Source organism: Saimiri boliviensis, chromosome 1 (genome assembly GCF_048565385.1).
Source record: "Saimiri boliviensis isolate mSaiBol1 chromosome 1, mSaiBol1.pri, whole genome shotgun sequence".
Classification (NCBI taxonomy): Eukaryota; Metazoa; Chordata; class Mammalia; order Primates; family Cebidae; genus Saimiri; species Saimiri boliviensis.
Window position 1 is genome coordinate 228,767,431 of NC_133449.1, and position 20,024 is coordinate 228,787,454.

The 20,024-nt window shown below is 37.2% G+C and overlaps 1 protein-coding gene across 6 annotated transcripts in view; it reads right to left on the reverse strand.

Annotated features, from left to right (window-relative positions):
- Window positions 1–20,024, reverse strand: part of ZFYVE16 (zinc finger FYVE-type containing 16) — a 55,586-nt gene that overhangs the window by 18,202 nt on the left and 17,360 nt on the right. For all 6 annotated transcript variants that reach the window (XM_074384294.1, XM_074384289.1, XM_003920801.4 and 3 more), the window contains 9 exons: window positions 19,209–19,317; window positions 14,795–17,049; window positions 13,480–13,576; window positions 10,054–10,221; window positions 7,574–7,716; window positions 4,281–4,701; window positions 2,934–3,056; window positions 2,060–2,215; window positions 972–1,196 (listed from right to left, as the gene is read on the reverse strand). In XM_074384294.1, coding sequence (XP_074240395.1) covers window positions 972–1,196; window positions 2,060–2,215; window positions 2,934–3,056; window positions 4,281–4,701; window positions 7,574–7,716; window positions 10,054–10,221; window positions 13,480–13,576; window positions 14,795–17,049; window positions 19,209–19,278 — 3,658 coding nt within the window. In that variant the 5' untranslated portion in view covers window positions 19,279–19,317. The remainder of the gene's footprint in view (window positions 1–971; window positions 1,197–2,059; window positions 2,216–2,933; window positions 3,057–4,280; window positions 4,702–7,573; window positions 7,717–10,053; window positions 10,222–13,479; window positions 13,577–14,794; window positions 17,050–19,208; window positions 19,318–20,024) is intronic.

A 20,024-nucleotide genomic window follows, 5' to 3' on the forward strand; every position in this document is an offset into this window, starting at 1 on the left:
CTGCCTCAGTCTCCCAAGTAGCTGGAATTATAGATGCCTGCCACCTTGCCTGGCTAATTTTTGTATTTTTAGTAGAGACAGAGTTTCATCACATTGGCCAGGCTGTTCTTGAACTCCTGACCTCAAGTGATCTGCTCACCTTGGTCTCCCAAAGTGCTGGGATTACAGGTGTGAGCCACCATGTCTGGCCTGTAACTTTGTTGAATGCCAAAGTAATGTTCAAAAGAAATGCTCACTGGAGTATTTCAGATTTTGGATTTGGGATGCTCAACTGGTATGTATTCTGTGAATATTCCAAAATCTGAAAAAGTCCGAAATCCAAAAAACTGATCCAATAGATTTCAGATATAGCACACTCAATCTGTACTGTTTTCTGTTTTTTTGTTTGTTTGTTTGTTTTGTTTTTTGTTTTTTGTTTTTTGTTTTTTGAGACGGAGTTTCACTCTTGTTACCCAGGCTGGAGTGCAATGGCACGACCTCGGCTCACCACAACCTCCGCCTCCTGGGTTCAGGCAATTCTCCTGTCTCAGCCTCCTGAGTAGCTGGGATTACAGGCACGCACCACCATGCCCAGCTAACTTTTTGTATTTTTAGTAGAGACGGGGTTTCACCATGTTGACCAGGATGGTCTCGATCTCTTGACCTCGTGATCCACCCGCCTCGGCCTCCCAAAGTGCTGGGATTACAGGCTTGAGCCACCGCGCCCGGCCCTGTTTTCTGTTTTGTTCTCAAATTTAAGAAGAAAAGTTTTAGGTAATAAAATAACTTACGAACATCTAAAAACTTGAAGACATACCACAGTTATCTAGATGAACCTGGTAGAAGGGAGTTGTATTCGAACTTTAAAAGCATAGCAAAACAAATGTAGTTCCATTAATCCACTAAAATTGATTTAATGATTCCCTGAAAGTCTTATTTTACATTCAGTATATTTGAAAATATGCAATTTAACTTATGACTCTAAAACTCACCGTTATATTCTGCACCCAATCTCAACATTAAACGCATAGGAAAAACCTTTGCCCAGGGAATCTCAAGCTTCTGGATAAGAATTCCACAAAGAAAAGGATTACTTGGTAATGGGAGATCATCAAGTTTCTGAAAAGTAGGTGTAATAAACAGGAATCCGCCATGATCCTTGCTATCAAGAAAACTCTCAGTAAAGGTAATATTGTCCAAGTTTTCTACGTATTTTCCTGCAAATAAATTCATTAGTAAAAAGATTTTAAGTTGTTTCATTACTGTTTTTGAAGACATGCCTGGAGTTTGAATGTCCCAATATAAACTGTCTTAAGACACTATAGAATTTTTTCCTTACTTCTGTTCTTGCAAAAGAATCTACTGAATACCTTCGGTACACAAAGCTCCAAGTTATTCCTGAATATTGGGAATTATGAACAAAAATTGGAAAATATTTCCAACCTTTCCATTTTTCTCCTTACTGCATGGTCAAGTGAAAAATTACCATATCTCCCAGTCTTATAATGAAAGTAAGTAAATTACATAGACACATTAAAAAATCAAGGAGGCAGGCTGGGCACAGTGGCTCATGCCTGTAATCCCAGCACTTTGGGAGACTGAGGTGGGTGGATCACTTGAGGTCAGGAGTTCTAGACCACCCTGGCCAGCATGGTGAAACCCCTCATCTACTAAAAATACAAAAATTAGCTGGGCATGATGGCCCATGCCTGTAATCCCAACTACTTGGGAGGCTGAGTTAGAAGAATCTCTTGAACCCAGGAAGCAGAGGCTGTAGTAAGCCAAGATCGTGCCATTGCACTCCAGCCTGGGTGGCAGAGAGACACACTGTCTCAAAAAAAAAAAAAAAAAAAAAAACACAAGGATATATTTCCATTTTTAAAATATAAAAATTTGCATATAAACACTAACCACATAAAATGCTAGTTTTAAGGAAACAAAATAATTAAGATCTTTTCAGAAATCAGCAATCTCTTCACAAAAATAAATCTTTAAAATAGCTAGCACAGTGAAATGCATAAATGCCTTTAAATGATTTATCCATTTCCTAGTCTGAACAATTTAAAATAAAATGCCATACCTTTTAGAGCATCCTTATATATGGTGATAAATAGTCTGAAGATGTCCTTAGGAATAGTATCTTCATTTGGCAAACATAACAATAGAATAATAATTTCTGCCTGTCCCAAGCCATGCAATCCATTGGTTGAGAAGTACCAATATTTGTCTGAGGAATCTTAGATGATAAAAGAATACAACTATTAATGTCAACTTCTATTAACCAAAAAACTAAGAAAAATTGTTTTTGCATTTAACACAACTTTTCAAATTCCTTGTGTTCCCAAAGTTCTCCTCATGAAAATCTTAAATTGAATTGTATAAAATTCATATAAAGTAAGAAAAAGGATTATCTTAGGGAGTCAATTAATAAATAACACTAAAATAAAAGATGCACTAAATGCTGAAATGTAGTGGGTAAGAATTTAGTTTTAAATAGAATGAAAAGCTGATAGATGCATTACTGAGTAGTAAGGATTATTAAGAATTCCTTCCTTCCTTTGTAATTAGGTCACATGTCTCTTACTTAAAAAAACTGTCTTTATTGCTACTAAATCAGTATTCCTGCTTATTTCAGTTATCAAATTTCAATTTATCTATAAGCCATAGGAGATATAGTCAATTGTATCATGAGTATCAACATACAGCTCAGCTATCTAAGCCCACGACCTTAACCTAAGATTGACTGAGGGATGTTAATAAAACTCTGTAAGCTTGTGTTTCAAGTCCCACTGAACATAAATTTGCAAAATTTATTTATAGTCATATCTGGCTGAAAAACCAATATCCAATGCTGCTTATTTTTCACCACTGCCAGTCAGAATCTAACCTGAAGATGTAATTAATTCAGAAATCCTGCTTACCAATTAAGCAAATAAAGACAAATTATTACTTACAAAATATGAATTTGACATTCACGAGTAGATTAGCATTTAGGACAAATGTAACAGGAGGAGATCCTTCACCTTCAAGAAGCAAAATGATCTGCTCATGAGACGGATGTTCTTCTACTACAGACACTAAATGATGAAAGTAATATATTAATCAGGATAAATATCCTATTAAATATGCTTACAAATCAAGAAAACAAATTTATAAATCCACCAGTGGCCTGATCAAATTTAAAAACAAAAGCAAACATGTTTCATAAAAATCAATCAATACCCCAGACAACTGTTATATACTAATTTTTACTTTTTTTCATGTAAAGTTGTTAATACTGTAATGCAAATACTGTATTACACATAGTATATTTATAATATATTGATTAAACAGTAAATGCATACAATTTTAGCGTCTTCAAATTTTTAAGACAAATGCTTTTATAAAGTGGATTCCAGTTTGGTAGACACTCCATTTATCATTTTTGAAATTTATAAGTCTGTGAAAGTTGTCTAGACCCACATTATATATGCTGCTGGCTACCGCATGCCTGTATCAGCTGCTTGCTACCATATGCCTCTATCAGTGAACAGGTAGCAAAAAAAAAAAAAAAAAAATTCTTGACGATCAATAGAAAGATATGCACGGCATGCAAAGAACAGGGTTCACTGTATTCTGTATTTTTGCCACTACAGCTAGGTTCATGTAATGGCTCCCACTGACAGAACAGAAATCCTAAGCTTCAATCATACATTATTACACAGAGAACCACCATTTCATGTTGCAGAATGTGATATAATGCCTGGAGTGACAAGTGTCTATCCTAGGAAACCACTCTGAGGCAGGGGTTAGCCACAGAATCTCCTGCTTGAAAAGGACCTTAGAAATCATCTAGGTTCTATTTAAAAAAGAAACCGAGGCCCAAGGAGATTAAGTAACACACTGCAAGTCATAGATGCAACAAATAGCAGAAAAGGAACTAAAATTCCTAGCTTTGCCATCCAATCTAATGTTCTTTTCTTTAGGTACCACGCTCCTGAAAAAAAAAAATAGTAATAATGTGGTGTCAAAATTCCAATACAATGGAAATATTTCTTTGGGCTAAAAGTCTATGAGCTTCCCTATCATATTAGACTTTTCCTCATTCGAAATTAGGGAGTCAGATGTGATAAATGGATCATAGATGTTCAGATATTTTTAGGATTTGTTTTTATATAGTAAGACTTTCTGTAAACAAAAGATACCAGCCTAGTACATACTGCAACCAAACTAAGTTTAAAAAAATATATTTCATATGTCACAGACAAAATTCATCAGCATTTAAAAAAAATCTTCTAAAATTTAAATAACTGCTTTCCTACCTGATCCCTTTTCTCCAGATGCAACCAGAAGTGGGGGCAAATTGTCCTCATCATTAGGTAGAAGACTAATCTTATTGCAAACATACTTGTTAATACCACACAGTAACCTATAATCTGAAATACTAGCAATAGGTAAATTGCTGTTAACTAAGACACCGGTGGGACTAGATGATTCTTCAGTTTCTGCAAAAACATCATCATCTAGTGTAAATGAACTAGAAGTAGGTAACCCCTCATTTCCTGTGTTTACAGGCAATTTTTCCATAGGTAACCCCTCATTTCCTGTGTTTACAGGCAATTTTTCCACTGATGGAACCTGAGAAATAGGACTCCGAATTATCTCATTTCTTGTAATATCTCCTATCTCATTGTTTGGCTTTTCCACTGTAGTAGAATGGGAATGATCCACTGTGTCTACTATCTGTAAAACATGGAACAAAAAAATTAACAAATAAGTTCATATTCTCTGTTCAACTGAAATGTGATCACTATAGTTAAATATATCTTTTTATAAGAATAAATAAAAACCAAAACGGGTTGAGAAATTCTCATAAAGTCAAATTTCCCAAGAAATAGTACGATTTTGCTTCTTCAAATTCAGGAGCATAAGGTATTAAGAAGCATAGGGTTTTCGTTTTACTGCATGCTCAGGTATGTATTAATGACTTAATATTAACATTGGGAAAAATGAGGCAAGAAGAACTTCAAGATACCATACCATATCACACAGTGAGCAAGCTTAGTTCAACCCAAGGCTCTCCCCTCCTTATGATAGCCAAAAACCCTTGGGTACTTAGTGGGGAGGGACAAGGCAGGAAGAACAGGAGGGGAGTGGTTAGGAAGCCACCCCCTAGCTATATTCCACAAGAGTAACCACCTGGAATAAACTATATAAAGTCTACTTCAATAAAGCCTTTTTCTTTTTAGACTGTATGAAGTCAGTATTAAATAAGAACCATTTATGAACTCAATTAATATTTATTAGCCTGTTCACAGTTTTCATTAATATAGATTGACAGTAGGTGCTAGCTAGGAAACATACCCATGGTAATTACGGCTATTTGTAAAATCTGGCTCATGAACTCTTGACAAACAGCATATGTTTCTACCAGATGTAAACTTCAACAGAGCTGATAAGTATCCATCTTTTACCTTTTTTTTTTTTTTTGAGACTGAGTCTTACCCTGTTGCCCAGGCTGCAGTGCAGTAGCGTAATCTTGGTTCACTGCAACCTCTGCCTCCTGGATTCAAGTGATTCTTTTGCCTCGGCCTCCCCTAGTAGCTGGAACTACAGGCATGTGCCACCATGCCTGGCTAATTTTTTGTTTGTTTGTTTGTTTTGTTTTTTGAGAGAGAGTTTTGCTCTGTCACCAGGCAGGAGTGCAGTGGTGTGGTCTGGGCTCATTCAACCTCTGCCTCCTGGGTTCAGGTGATTCCCCTGCCTCAGCCTCCTGAGTAGCTGGGACTACAGGTGCCTGCTACCACACCTGGCTAATTTTTGTATTTTTAATAGAGACGAGGTTTCACCATGTTGGCCAGGATGGTCTCAATCTCCTGACCTCATGATCCACCCACCTCAGCCTCCCAAAGTACTGGGATTACAGGTGTAAGCCACCATGCCCAGCCAATTTTTGAACTTTTTTTTGTAGAGATGGGATTTTGCCATGTAAGTCAGGCTGTCACCAACTCCTGAACTCAGAAGATCCGCCCACCTTGGCCTCCAAAAGTGCTGGGATTACAGGTGTCAGCCACCATACCCGGCCTATGTCCATCCTTTCTAGTACATGTACCCAGGATCAACCAGGTGACTGGCACAGAGGAGATGCTCAATAAATCTGTTTAATGCATAAAACATTCCTAATTTATACAATACTTGCTTCTATGAGTATGTGCCACTCTATGAGAATTCTTAGTGATCTGGGATTCTACATTCTATATCTTCTGTTTAACACCTAGCACATTTATGTAAATGTAAGCATAAATATCATCACATACTTTCTTGAATGTTTGAAAATAATTAAATAAATATTAGTCTAAATTAAATTACTAAATCTCAGTTACATTTCCTCATACCAGTGGCTGTCAAAATGTGGTCCAGAGATCCCTTGGGGTTCCCAAGACCCTTTTAGGGAGTTGGTGAGGTCCTAGGTTTTTTTCATTTAATTTATCAAAAATAACATACACAACACACTGAATGTAGAACCAGATGTGAGAATATGTTTGTCTTCTATTAAGTCAGACATTAAAGAAATTGGCAAAAATGTAAAACAATCCCACTATTCTCACTAAACTTTTGAAAAAAATTTTCATAAAAAATTATTTCTGCTAATGTAACAGCCTTATTCTGCAATTAGTTAATAAATATTTTTTAAATTTCTGAATTTTAATTTTAATGTAATAATTATCAATAGGTATAACCCTTAAACCCTACAGTGCTTTAGGGTTCTTAATAACTTTTAAGAGTATAAAGGGGTCCTGAGGCCAAAAGTATGAGAACCAGTCCCTTAAACTGGTATTTAAAACAGGCAAAATCTGGGCCAGGCGCAGTGGCTCACACCTATAATCCCAGCACTTTGTGAGCCAAAGTGGGCAGAAAACTTGAGGTCAGGAGTTTGATACCAGCCTGGGCAAAATAGTGAGATCTCATCTCTTAAAAAAAAAAAAGTAATTAAAAAAAAAATTTTTTTTAACAGTAAAGTCTAAACCAGGCATGGTGGCTCACACCTGTAATCCCAGCTACTTGGGAGGCTGAGGTGGAAGCATCACTTGAGCCCAGGAATTAAAAGGCTGCAGTTAAGTGGTAATTATGCCACTGCACTTTAGCCTGGACAACACAGCAAGACTGTCTCTGTCACCAGGCTAGAGTGCAGTAGTGTGATCTCAGCTCACTGCAAACTCTGCCCCTCCAGGTTCAAGCGATTCTCCTTCCTCAGCCTCCTGAGTAGCTAGGACTGCAGGTGCACACCACCACACTCAGCTAATTTTTGTATTTTTAGTAGAGACAGGGTTTCACCATGTTGGCCAGGATGGTCTTGATCTCTTGAAAGGATGGTCTTGATCTGCCCACCTCGGCCTCCCAAAGTGGTGGGATTACAGGCGTGAGCCACTGCACCCAATCTCTGTTTTTTTTAAAGGGGGTTAAATTTAAAATATATTCACTCTATCAATCCAGCTCTTATTTTAGGAAATTCAAAGTGTTAAAAAAGAAAAAAAGGTACTCTAGTAATCATACCAGGAATCATCTACAAAATAAAATTTTATTTAGTCAATAAGTTATTCTTTGAATTCCTTACCACAGGCATATCGGGTGAGAGAGGACTAAAGTCTTCAGAACATCGTTTACTTCCAGATGATAATTTTGTTGTATCTGCAACTTCACCATTGGGCAATATACCATCTGCAAACCATACTCTTTTCTGTTCTTTGGAGCATGGTCCTAGAATCAATTGAAAAAGTAAAACATTTCAATCTGCTAATATTGCAATGATTTAATGCCAAATAGATCAGGAAATGTTTTCAAAAGCCTTTTGCTATCGATTGGCAACCCCTGAATTCTCAGGGCTACAAAGGTCTAGAGAAATAGCGTTTTGTGATTCATCTGCCCCGAGTGGAGTCTGTTTCTATCTAATTCATACAAGAGGCGCATATTAGACCAGGAGTGGCCCTAGAAATCATGAATTTTACTATTTTACTATGAAAAGGAATGAACAGGAAATCTATCTAATTCATAGCATATTAGACCAGAGGTGGCACTGGGTATCACTCTGAAGAGGAGTGGACAGGAGAGATTATACCTTAAAGACAAAGGGGGAAGAAGATTTAAAGCCTGTATTATTGAGGGTAAGTTTGCGTGAGTATGGAGAAAAGACTGTATAAAATTTAGGGCCTAAGCTACAGTGATGAAAACTGGAGTGGACTGAAGCATATATATATAGCTTATATATATCTATTCTTCATATATATATATATAGACATTTAAAAACTTAAAAAAGGTTAACAGGATCACTTGAGATTTCTTAATATCACAGGACATTTCTTTTTTTTTTTTTTTTTTTTTTTTTTTTTTTGAGGCGGAGTTTCGCTCTTGTTACCCAGGCTGGAGTGCAATGGCGCGATCTCGGCTCACCGCAACCTCCGCCTCCTGGGTTCAGGCAATTCTCCTGCCTCAGCCTCCTGAGTAGCTGGGATTACAGGCACGCACCACCATGCCCAGCTAACTTTTTGTATTTTTAGTAGAGACGAGGTTTCACCTTGCTGACCAGGATGGTCTTGATCTCTTGACCTCGTGATCCACCCACCTCGGCCTCCCAAAGTGCTGGGATTACAGGCTTGAGCCACCGCGCCCGGCCAGGACATTTCTTACTACCACAAGACATATCTTACTTTTATTTAACAAGAGAAGCATAACATTTTTTTTATTCTTATAATGTGGATACTGAACTTTATTAATACAGATTAATATTTCCTTCCAAATTTGAAAGAAGTAACTAGATATCAACATAAACATTTTTCTCTTTTCTTACAAAGCATCCATAGAGAAAGGTTATGAAAATCTCTGCCAGATGATTTTACAACAGTATTTTTTAAATAAACAAAGATTCAATGTCTACTTTCCAGAACACAATAAACACTGAAAAAATTGGAATTATATATATATTTTATATATATATATATATATATATATATATCAATGTAGTTAGACATGTTCAATATCTTTCTTGTATTTGCAACATTTTTATAATTTAATCACTTTGGTTACCAATGTAAGACTATGTACATATTTTTAAACACAGATTTATTCATCTTTAGAGCTATAATATACAACATATAATGCTAAGTCTCATTTCATTATAATAAATGAAAAACAGCTACCGAGTAATAAATTTAAGTCCATAAAAATAGAAGGATCCAAGTTTCCTTTAACTGACATTTATCGTTCTTTTCTAGCATGTTACAGACTAATAATTCATATTTAAAGACATACATGTGCTTTACTCAAGATGCTAAGTGATGACGGGTTGGAAAAAAGAACAGGTAACTCAAAGATTTAAAAACAGATTTTAAAAACATTGCTGTGGTAAAATAAACAATTAAAAATAGATTTTTAATGAAAAGGAGATAGGACAATTATTTACCTATTGCCTCTCAAACCCAAGCTCACCCTCTACACTGGGCTCTTGGATGCCAGGTTGGAAGTCTGGAAACTGCAATTTCCAGACTCTCTTGTTACTGGCTTTGGTCAGGTTTTTCCAATAGCAGGCACTGGTGGGAGACCATAAGGTGGGAAGAAATGAGAAGGAATTCTTCGTTTCTGGTTCCTGCAAGGATCTTTGCAGCAGCACCACCAACAGATACAGCTGCTGGACTCATGATTTTCAGTACTCTTAACATCAAATCTGGAGCTCTACTTCAGTCATCTGAGCACCAACTCTATGAGGCCTCTTGATGGTGCCATGACCATGGCTTCTGACTCCCACATCTGATATCCAAGCACCTCCTGGTTCTCCTGCACCGAGCTCTAGCCTCTCCCCTTTTGTAGCCCCAAACTCCAGTTATAACAGTTGCTTCCTACAGTTACTAACTGCTGAGGCACTGGAGCACAGCCTTTTTGCTCTTCCAGTCTTCCAGCCTGCATGTGAAACCAATTCCCTGTATTAAATCCCTCTTGATATCTAGTCTGGTTTCTCTTTCCTGACTAGACTCTGGCTACACTATAGAATTTCTATTTCAGTAATTTATCTTTAGTCTAAGACACAGCATTTTCTCCTATTACCTTCAACACTTGGTTGTTTAAGTGCTGAGATCGGCAAAGTTGTTGGTGAAGGTATACTGGATGTTTGGTTTTCCTGAGGAGGCTGGGCAGTAGCACATTCATCAGAATGGTTAGATTTAAGATTAAGATTAGAACCAGTTGGACTCATCATCCTTTCAAATGCCTGAGCTATAAAGGGGAAAACAATAGTGTTAAAATCTCAGATGTTTTTGTAATGTACTTCCAAGCAAATTACAATCTCTATTTTTTAAGTTGTAAGGAAAAAGAAAGAAATGGCTAATCAAGAAAAAGTAGTAGCACTTGGCAAAGATGCTGTCTGAGTAGCTAGCACAGGCTCTTTTTTTTTTTTTTTAATTGTACTTTAGGTTCTGGGGTACATATGCAGATCATGCAGGATTGTTGCATAGGTATACACATGGCAATGTGGTTTGCCGCGTCCATCCCCCATCACCTACATCTGACATTTCTCCCCATGTTATCCCTCCCTAACCTCCCCACCTGCTCCTCACTGTCCCTCCCTTGTCCCCCGCAAGAGACCCCAGTGTGTGATGCTCCCCTCCCACTGTCCATGTGTGGCAGCATGCCACTTTGATAAGCTACTGATAAGTTATTTCAATATTATATCTGGTGAATGTTTGATATCCACAGAGAATAACCCTTATTTAACATGACTGTCTCTGTTTTTGCCCTTGTACTCCTAGAGTCTATTTCCAACATAGTTTAGAGAGATTCTTTTAGACATAAATCATATCTCATCATTCCTCTGCTTAAAATCCTTTAATGGCTAAAGTGAAAATTTAAGTTATTACAATGGCTCACAAGATCCAACATAATTAGCATCCCTTCCTCCTCTACTTTCCCAGGTACCTGTTTGACCTCCTCCCTCACTACAACCCCACTCATTCACTATGCCAGCCACCCAGAGCTCCTCGCTCAAGTAAGTACTCCTCCAGCTTAGAGCTTTCGCTCTTATTATTCCCTTGGCCTACAATGTTCTTTTCATAGGTACTTACACAGCTTTATTTTCTCACTTCCTTCAAGACTCTGCTCATGTCATATTACCATAAAGCCTTATTCTGATCACCTTATAAAAAATATTACCTAAGGTCAGGCACAGTGGCTCATGCCTACAGTCCCAACACTTTGAGAGGCCAAATCAGGTGAATCACTTGAGCTCAGGAGTTTGAGACTAGCCTAGGCAACATGGTAAAACCCCCGTCTCTACCAAAAATACAAAAAGTTAGCTGGGTGTGGTGATATGTGCCTGTGGTCCCAACTACTCGGGAAGCTGAGATGGGAGGGCTGTTTGAGCCTAGGAGGTTGCAGTGAGCTGAGATCACACCACTACACTCCAACCGCAGTGACAGGGTGAGACTCCAACTAAAGAAAAAAAAATTCCTTTTGTCACTAATCTATAAACTATCACTCTACACTTTTTAAATTTTTTAATTTAGGGCATTATCACCATCTGATATATTTTTGCTTACTATCCATCTCTACATACATTCATAAATTTCATGAAAATAAGGCTTCTATTTTGCTCTCAGCTTCAACTTCAGAATGCAGAATAGTACCTGGGTACTGCTGAATGATCCTTCATCCAAAAAACAAGGAACAACACTGATAGCTCTCCCTTCAGCATTTCTCCAAACTGATCTGCTATAAATGTTGCCATTGCTAAAATATTCCTCAAGTGCCACTGAATGATGGCACTTATAAAATGGCTTCCATTAACCAAGTGAAATCCAAACACCTTACTCTGGATTTCAAAGTAATTTCTAACTTGCCCCAAATCTACTTATTGATATTCACATGCGTGCTTCCTTGAAACTCATGTAATCGCAGGACAGCTTTCTCATTATTCGCAATCTCTATTCAAATTATCTTTTTCCTCCAATCCTTCATGGAATGTGTCTCACAACCCATGAACCATCTTTCTCTTCTTGTTTAATATCATTAATTTAAATGATCACTTCTATTATTTTCTACCCTAATGTTGATATTAACTTTTATTTATGCCTTCTTGTGGCATATAAATTAATGATAAATAGCACTGTAGATGAAACTATACGCTATTAAGATATCAAAAAGGAATAAATTTAAACAGGTAACTAAATAAGCTCATTCCACAGTATTTTCTTTGAAAATCCAAAGCTTGATCTCAGTATGCCACTGAATGTCTTTAATAACCATATCTTCTCCCCTCCTGGACCCTCAGTCAAAATATGCCTGAATGCTCACCCAAAAATCTGACCTTTCAACATAAATAACATTTCAAATCTTCACGGGTGTTTAATTTCTTTTTAAGTGGGGGAGATAATTATGTGGGAGCTTGCTCTAAAATTTCTGAATTCTAGCAGATTCCCTTGGCTAACAGCACCGGCAGTCATCTTCTAGGCTACTGAAACAGTTTAAGAAAAAACAAAACAACTATAAGCGCTTAAACTAACCTCTTCATAAACAATGGTGGTAACATGGAAATATAAAAAGATTTACACTTTGTTATCTTCCAGAGCAGAGGTCAACATCAGGGAGAAGAGCAGCTTACCTCAGGCTAACAGACTCACATCAGAGATTTTTGAAGAATTGCTGAAAAAATTTATCTTCGTTCAAAAGAGAAAAACAAATTATTATCGGGTATTCATTCCCCTGGCTAACAGGACGCAGTGCCTGAGCTAGTGCATAGGTCTGGTCAAAGAAGGCCCAAGTAATATTTGCTGGGAATTAAACTGTCAACAAATCTTTAAAAATGCCACGTGGTACTCAAAAGAACAAACATGGATTTGGGGAAAAAACACAACACACACCCTGTGAGAACTCAAAGACCACCGAGACTATTGCTAATAATTGTAGCTAGAGAGCCAGAGAAATAATGGGAAGTGTACATATGCAAAATTCTGAAGTTGACAAAGGAAAAAAAATGAGACAGAAATGTGCAAATAGTGTGGCAGTCTGATGAATTTATAAAATCGTAAATATTACCACCTTATCTTATACTTCCATTTTAGGTTATTTTCTAAAGGGTACAAACTAGTATCTTGCCCTGTGCTATTAATAAATAATATTCAGTACTACTTGATAGGTATCTACAAGTGTTTATTTAGATTAAGATGATGAACATGACAATGATAATGACAAAAACAAATAGGCAGATGAAATGCAGCATTTAGGGACTTGGTACCTGTTAAAAGTTAATGAATTGCCACTCCAGAAATTGAATGCTTCCTTTCCAGATTGGTAGTATTAATTGTGAGAGTGGAACAAAAAGAAGAGAAACCAAGCCTTGGGATGTCCCACCTAAGCCAGATAATTCAACACTAGGTCCCTGCCTTAAGAAAATAAAGAAGTTTATCTTTGTCATCACAATCCAATTAAATTTAAGATATATTCAATTACTGGAAGAAAATATGTCAAGTTAATACTCACCTTTACTAATAGTTTCATAGCAGACTACACATACTCTTGCTTCCTTTTCTAGATATTGCAGTTTACACTTCCTATTACAACAGACACCACAAAATACCTATAAAGAATAAAATGTCAAATTTGTTTTTGTTTCAAGAATGTTTACAATTACTAGAGGCGGTGTGAGGAGGTTCTAAACCTAATTAACAAAAACTCATTTTCCTTATTATATAAATCATTTTCCTAATCACTCTAATCCTAGGTGGAGTTCTTAAATGATTTCTTTTTTGTTTGTTTGTTTGTTTGTTTTTTTGAGACAGAGTTTCGCTCTTGTTACCCAGGCTGGAGTGCAATGGTGCAATCTTGGCTCACCGCAACCTCCGCCTCCTGGGTTCAGGCAATTCTCCTGCCTCAGCCTCCTGATTAGCTGGGATTACAGGCACGCGCCACCATGCCCAGCTAATGTTTTGTATTTTTAGTAGAGACGGGGTTTCATCATGTTGACCAGGATGGTCTTGATCTCTTGACCTCGTGATCCACCCGCCTCGGCCTCCCAAAGTGCTGGGATTACAGGCGTGAGCCACCTCGCCCAGCCCTCTTTTTTTTTTTGTAACTTACATAAGACTTCTGCAATTTGATACCATATTTCCGATAAGGAGAATTCTTAAATCAATTCTGTTCACTAGAAAGGGAACAAAAACTATCTGTAATGAATAAGTTTATAATATTAAAAAGTTCTCTGTAGTTCTTTAAAACGTCTTAAAGTAAAATATTTTGCTAAAAAAATAGCGCTGATCTGAAACCAATGTTATTACTGAAAAATCTGAATAAAAAATGTTATAGGATTTCAAAAGGCAATCCTTACAGTTTATAGACAATCTTTTTTATCTTGACTGCTATCAGACAGTCAGATCTCAAGGTCAGCTTCAATATTCTGAATGCTGTGCAAGTCAAATTGCTCTGGAGTGATCACAACACTAGCTGTAGACTGGTCTTGAAATTAAATATTTGAGGACAAAGGTGAATGTGACCAAATCTGGAATATTTAATGTGTCAATATTAGAGAGATAAGAACATTCTTAAATTTCACAAAAATTAGTAATTGTTTCTCATTTCCCAGCATGTAATTAATACCTCTGATAATGTAACATTTATTCAACCATCAAGCAATCTGCAAAATGACACTGCTTTATATATTTTCCTGACTGGTAGATGAAAAACACTGATTTTAAACTAACCCATCTTGTAATTATCTGTTAATCAGCATTTTCTATCGCATTATATTTGTTTAAAATGTCTCAAAAGAACAAAAGACTTAAAGATTTTTATAACTTACTTTCCCACATGCTCGGCAATGGTGTCGCCGTTTTGTAAAAGTAAATTTGACTTGGCAGTTCATACAGTTTGGAGCTTCTGAATCAGGAACCCAAGTAGGCTGTTTCTGGCCCAAAACCAAGCCTTCTTTGCAAGTGTTTTCAGGTAGAGAATCTTCATTTGCAGTTACAAAACTAGATCCACCTTCAGAATTACTTTCTATATCGATGTAATTAGAGTTGAAGCTAACCTGAGGATCAGCTGCAGAATCTATAGCACAAGCGATTGGAACAATGGTATCTGCTATGCTAGGTTCACTTTCTATTGTATTTGGAACATCTGGCTTATTCAGGTCCTTTGAACTCCTTGTTCTTGATGGAAGGTTAAACAATTGCTTAGGTCTGGCCCCTCCAACAGACTGACTATTAGTATCGGAGACTGATAATTCATTTGTAATCTCAGACTTACTGGTAGGTAACCCTTGTTCAATTAGAATTGTACTTTTTTCTCCTAAAGAAAGGCGATTTTCTATTGTATTTTGTTTATCAACTGTTTCACAAATTGTATTAATACCATGACCTTCCCCAATAGCTCCTGCCTCTGCATTGAAATATATATTATTGATGTTTCCATTATCTAAGCCTTTCATATCTATCTGATTCATTTGCGATTTAGAGTCATTTACATTTTCTTCGAAAGACTTTATGTTAGTGGTCTGAAGATACTGTTCTGTCAGAAAGGCATCAAGTTCAGCATCACTAATTAGTGTGCCACTTTTTGCACCTTCATCAATATTAAAGTAATCTAAGTCTTGCCCGTCCATAACATTGCTTGAAAAAGTATTAATAAAACCTTCACAACAATCAGAAGACTCTGGGACATTAGTGCCAGAAAATCCCTCTTGAGTTTCTACAGCTGTAGAACTGGTGTCACCACCATCCAAAGACTCAACTCTGATGACTGTCTGGTCAGGATCTACCTTTCTGTTTTCCATCCCTTCAATTAACGGCTGAAGAAGTATGTTTTTACATTTTTCCTGTTTCAAAAGATCAGTCTCCTCAAATGGTTCCCCATCTAGAGCAACACTCTTCTGTACTTCTTCATGTATAGTCACTGCATCTTGTATATTATCTTTATGTTCACGCTGAGGTAAAAAATCACCCTGTGCTTTACTTTCAATTAGTGATCCACACATAGTCCCAGATACCAACAGACAGGACAATGAGGACTGTACATCTTCACTTGAAACATGTAAAGCTGGAGAGGAATCCTGGATTATTTCATTATCTGTAAGGTCTAAATTTCTTGAGTCTTCTTGTGCAGATTGTTTTATAAATGTAACAGTCTTATCTTCCTGAAAGGAAAAGTCAGGTAATTTGAAATTTTCAGCTCTTGAATTTAAACCACTTAAGCATGTAACTTCAGTTTTTGGAGGGCTGCAGGACAAAGCATTTGTCTTGCCCTCTTCTTTTAAACATTCTGCAGCATTTATGACTTCCACATCTACTTCCTCCTTTACTAAGCCATCATCTTTTAGTAATTCACATGGCTGCCTCTTCTGTTGTAGTTTGTCTTCGGTATCAAACATTTTGGAACTTTGTTGAGTCAAAGCAGATGATGTGTTAAAATCAACGACTGGTTCTAACTGATTAGAGATCTTTTTATCTTCTAAATTTTCTGTTCCACTGTAATTACAGGAATCTGAAAGTGTATCTATTTTTATACCCAGTTCTTTGATTCCTCTGATTTCTCTATTTTGTAATTCAGAACTGATGTCATTCTGCTGTTCTCTGACAGTATCACTACCATGGTCTGTTGAAGAAACACAGGGAGTATCTGACACTGATGATAAATCCAATCCAATCAAGGAATCTGCATTAGACTTAAAATCATCTGGCAATAATTGTTTAATATCTTCTTCACTATTAGTTGCATGAACTAAGTTACCCATGTCACTTATCAGATCACAGATAGGTTTACTACATCGTCCCATACATAAAGGTTGGATTTCATCTGAAGTGCCACCATCCACAGAAGAAAGAAGATCAAGTCCTGTTACATTCTTTTCATTTTGTATAGTAGTAAGTCCCTTGAGTGTTTTTTCATTCAGGGAACTCTCACTTGTTTCATAGCTTATGTCTGATGAGGCACAACTATTAATGCATTGTTGGTCTTTTGGGAGCAATGAAGTTAGCTGTGAGGAAGCCAACTCTGAAGAAACTGAGCAGTGGTTAGAATCATACGCATTTTGTACATCTTGAAGATAATCTTCTTCATCTAAAATAGAGAAACGTGTTATTCGGGAGACTCAAATCAAATAAAAATTATTAAACATATCATGTTTCCCAAGACTTCTAAATTAAATAAACTTTTTAAAAAGACCATAGATTATCCTTTTGCAAAAGAGAACCTCCAAAACTATTTTTTATATTTCCTTTAGAGCATTTATTTTTATCTGAAATTATCTTGTTTATGATTATTGGCTGTTTCAATCAACTACAAAATAAGTGTCACAAGTGCAGGAACCTTGTCTCTTTTTTTCTAACTTACACCCCCATTGCTTAGAATACTTCCTGAAACTTAAGTGTTCAAGAAATGATTAAGTGACTGCATAAATGAATGTCCTAGGGTCTTGTGCATAGTTGCTCTGGTAATTTGATCTCCTTGATTTTTCCTTTGTTTGGGAGGACTCAAGTTGACTTTCTACTTGTTCATTTTTCTATCACCTGGATCCTACCCTCATTCCCCTGTGGTGCTCTAATCGAGGTTGCCAATTACAGTAGCATCACACACTATGTCCATGGTGATGGGCATGTGATTGTTTCAAGCTGGGCCACTTAAAGGCATTCTCCTAATACTCCAAATTTGACAGAAGGAAAAAGGAGACTTCTCAGGTGGCAGTATGAATCTGGAGCTGTTGGTGGCCATAGCCACATTCAGATAAAAGAAGCCAGTAATTCTGCATGGCTGGAGAGGTCTCAGGAAACTTAAAATCATAGCAGAAGGCAAAGGAGAAGCGAGCACCTTCTTTACAAGGCAGCAGGAGAGAGATCAAAGCTATTTTTATTTGACTTTAAAGTACTTTCTGGTTTTTACTTTTGAATGTAGATGTCATAAAGTGATAAAAAATTCCACTCAAAATAATTTAGTTGTGGCTGGGCATGGTGGCTTACAACTGTAATCCCACTTTGGGAACCCATAGCAGGAAGACAACTTGAGACCAGGAGTTCAAGACCAGCCTGAGTAACACAGTGAGACCCCGTATTTAAAAATATACACATTTTTAAATTAGCCGGGCATGGTGACACACACTTGTGGTCCCAGCTACACAGAAGGCTGAGGTGAGATGATTGCCTGAGTGCAGGAATTCCAAGGCTGCAGTGAGCTATGACTGCACCACTACACACCAGCCAGGGTGACAGAGCAAGACCCCGTCTCTTAAAAAAAAAAAAAGAAAAGAAAAGAAAAGAAACTTAGTGGCACTATAAAAACCAAACTAAAGTGGCCTGTAATCCCAGCATTTTGGAAGGTCAAGGTGGGCAAATAACCTGACATCAGGAGTTCGAGACCAGCCTGACCAACATGGAGAAACCCCATCTCTACTAAAAATACGAAATTAGCCAGGCATGGTGGCACATGCCTGTAATCCCAGCTATTCTGGAGGCTGAGGCAGGAGAATCACTTGAAACTAGGAGGCGGAGGTTGTGGTGAGCTGAGATCACACCATTGCACTCCAGCCTGGCAACAAGAGTGAAACTCCAAGAAAGAGAAAGAGAGAGAAAGAGAGAGAGAGAGAGAAAGAGAGAGAAAGAAAATACCACCTCTCATATTAATGAAATACCAATTTATGTAGAACTCTCAAGTAGCTTTTAGCTTGCTCATATGTTGGTTTTAAAGGCTTTTCTAGGGCCAAGCAGGTGGCTCATGCCTATAATCCCAACACTTTGGGAGGCTGACGTAGGAGGATTGCTTGAACGCAGGAATTCGAGACAGGCCTGGGCAACATAGGAAGATCCTGTCTCTAAAAGTAATTGAAAAATTAGCCAGCATGGTGGCATGCATCTGGAGGCTGAGGTGGGAGGACTGCTTAAGCCCAGGTGGTTGAGACTGTAGTGAGCTCTAATTGTGGCACTGTACTTCAGCTTGAGTGACAGAGTGAGACCCTGTCTCAAATATAAAAAGAAATGTGTCTCTTAGAGCTAATTTGAATCTAGAAAAAAAACCTTCTAGTTTCCTTACTTCTGTTTCTGGTTATGGATCCCATTCAGTCTAAGAATCAACTAACATCTTATTATGACATAAATGAACTTTTAGCAGAAGATAACAATGTGGCCAAAATTGAAAGAAAATTTTGCTAATATTACTCTATACCTAAGATAACTTAATTATAGATATTTAAAAATTCCATTAGTGGCAAAAATGGAAAATCAACAAACCTGGGTTCTGTTCAAAATCATCAAGGAGTTTGTCCAAGTCACTGACAGCTGCTTTAAAATAAGTGTCCATCCTACCTGTAGACTTACTCAGAATTTAATTCTTGTTTGCCTAAAAAATAAAAAGCAAGATAATATTTCATTTAACTCTGTAACATAAATATTATGCCATCTATTCCACGCCAGAAAACACTGTCAAGAAACTGACACAGAAATAAAATTTAAGAGTGCTGCTTTATGGAATCTACAATTTAGTTGGGGAAATTGCCCTGTATATATAAAAATGACACAAAAACCAACTCTAACAACATATTTGCACATACAAACTATTATAAATTTTAAAACATTTACCTAAATAACTCATGGGTCAAAGAAGAATTCATAATGGAAAGCTAAAACTACTTATAAACACAACATTTCAAAATAATATAAATAACATACATAAAAATACTCTACATTAAAAACTCTGGGATTCAGTAAAAGTGGTACTTCTCGTGATACTTAGAGTCTTAGATACTTTTTTATTTTTTGAGATGGAGTCTCACTCTGTCACCCAGGCTGGAGTGCAGTGGTACAATCTCGGCTCACTGCAACCTCCACCTCCCAGGTTCAAGCGGTTCTCCTGCCTCAGCCTCATGAGTAGCTGGGACTACAGGCATATGCCAACATGCCCAGCTAACTTCTGTATTTCTTTTTTTTAGAAGAGTAGGGGTTTCACCATTTTGGCCAGGCTGTCTCGATGACCTCAAGTTATCTGCTTATCTCAGCCTCCCAAAGTGCTGGGATTACAGGCATAAAACACTACACTCAGCCACCTTA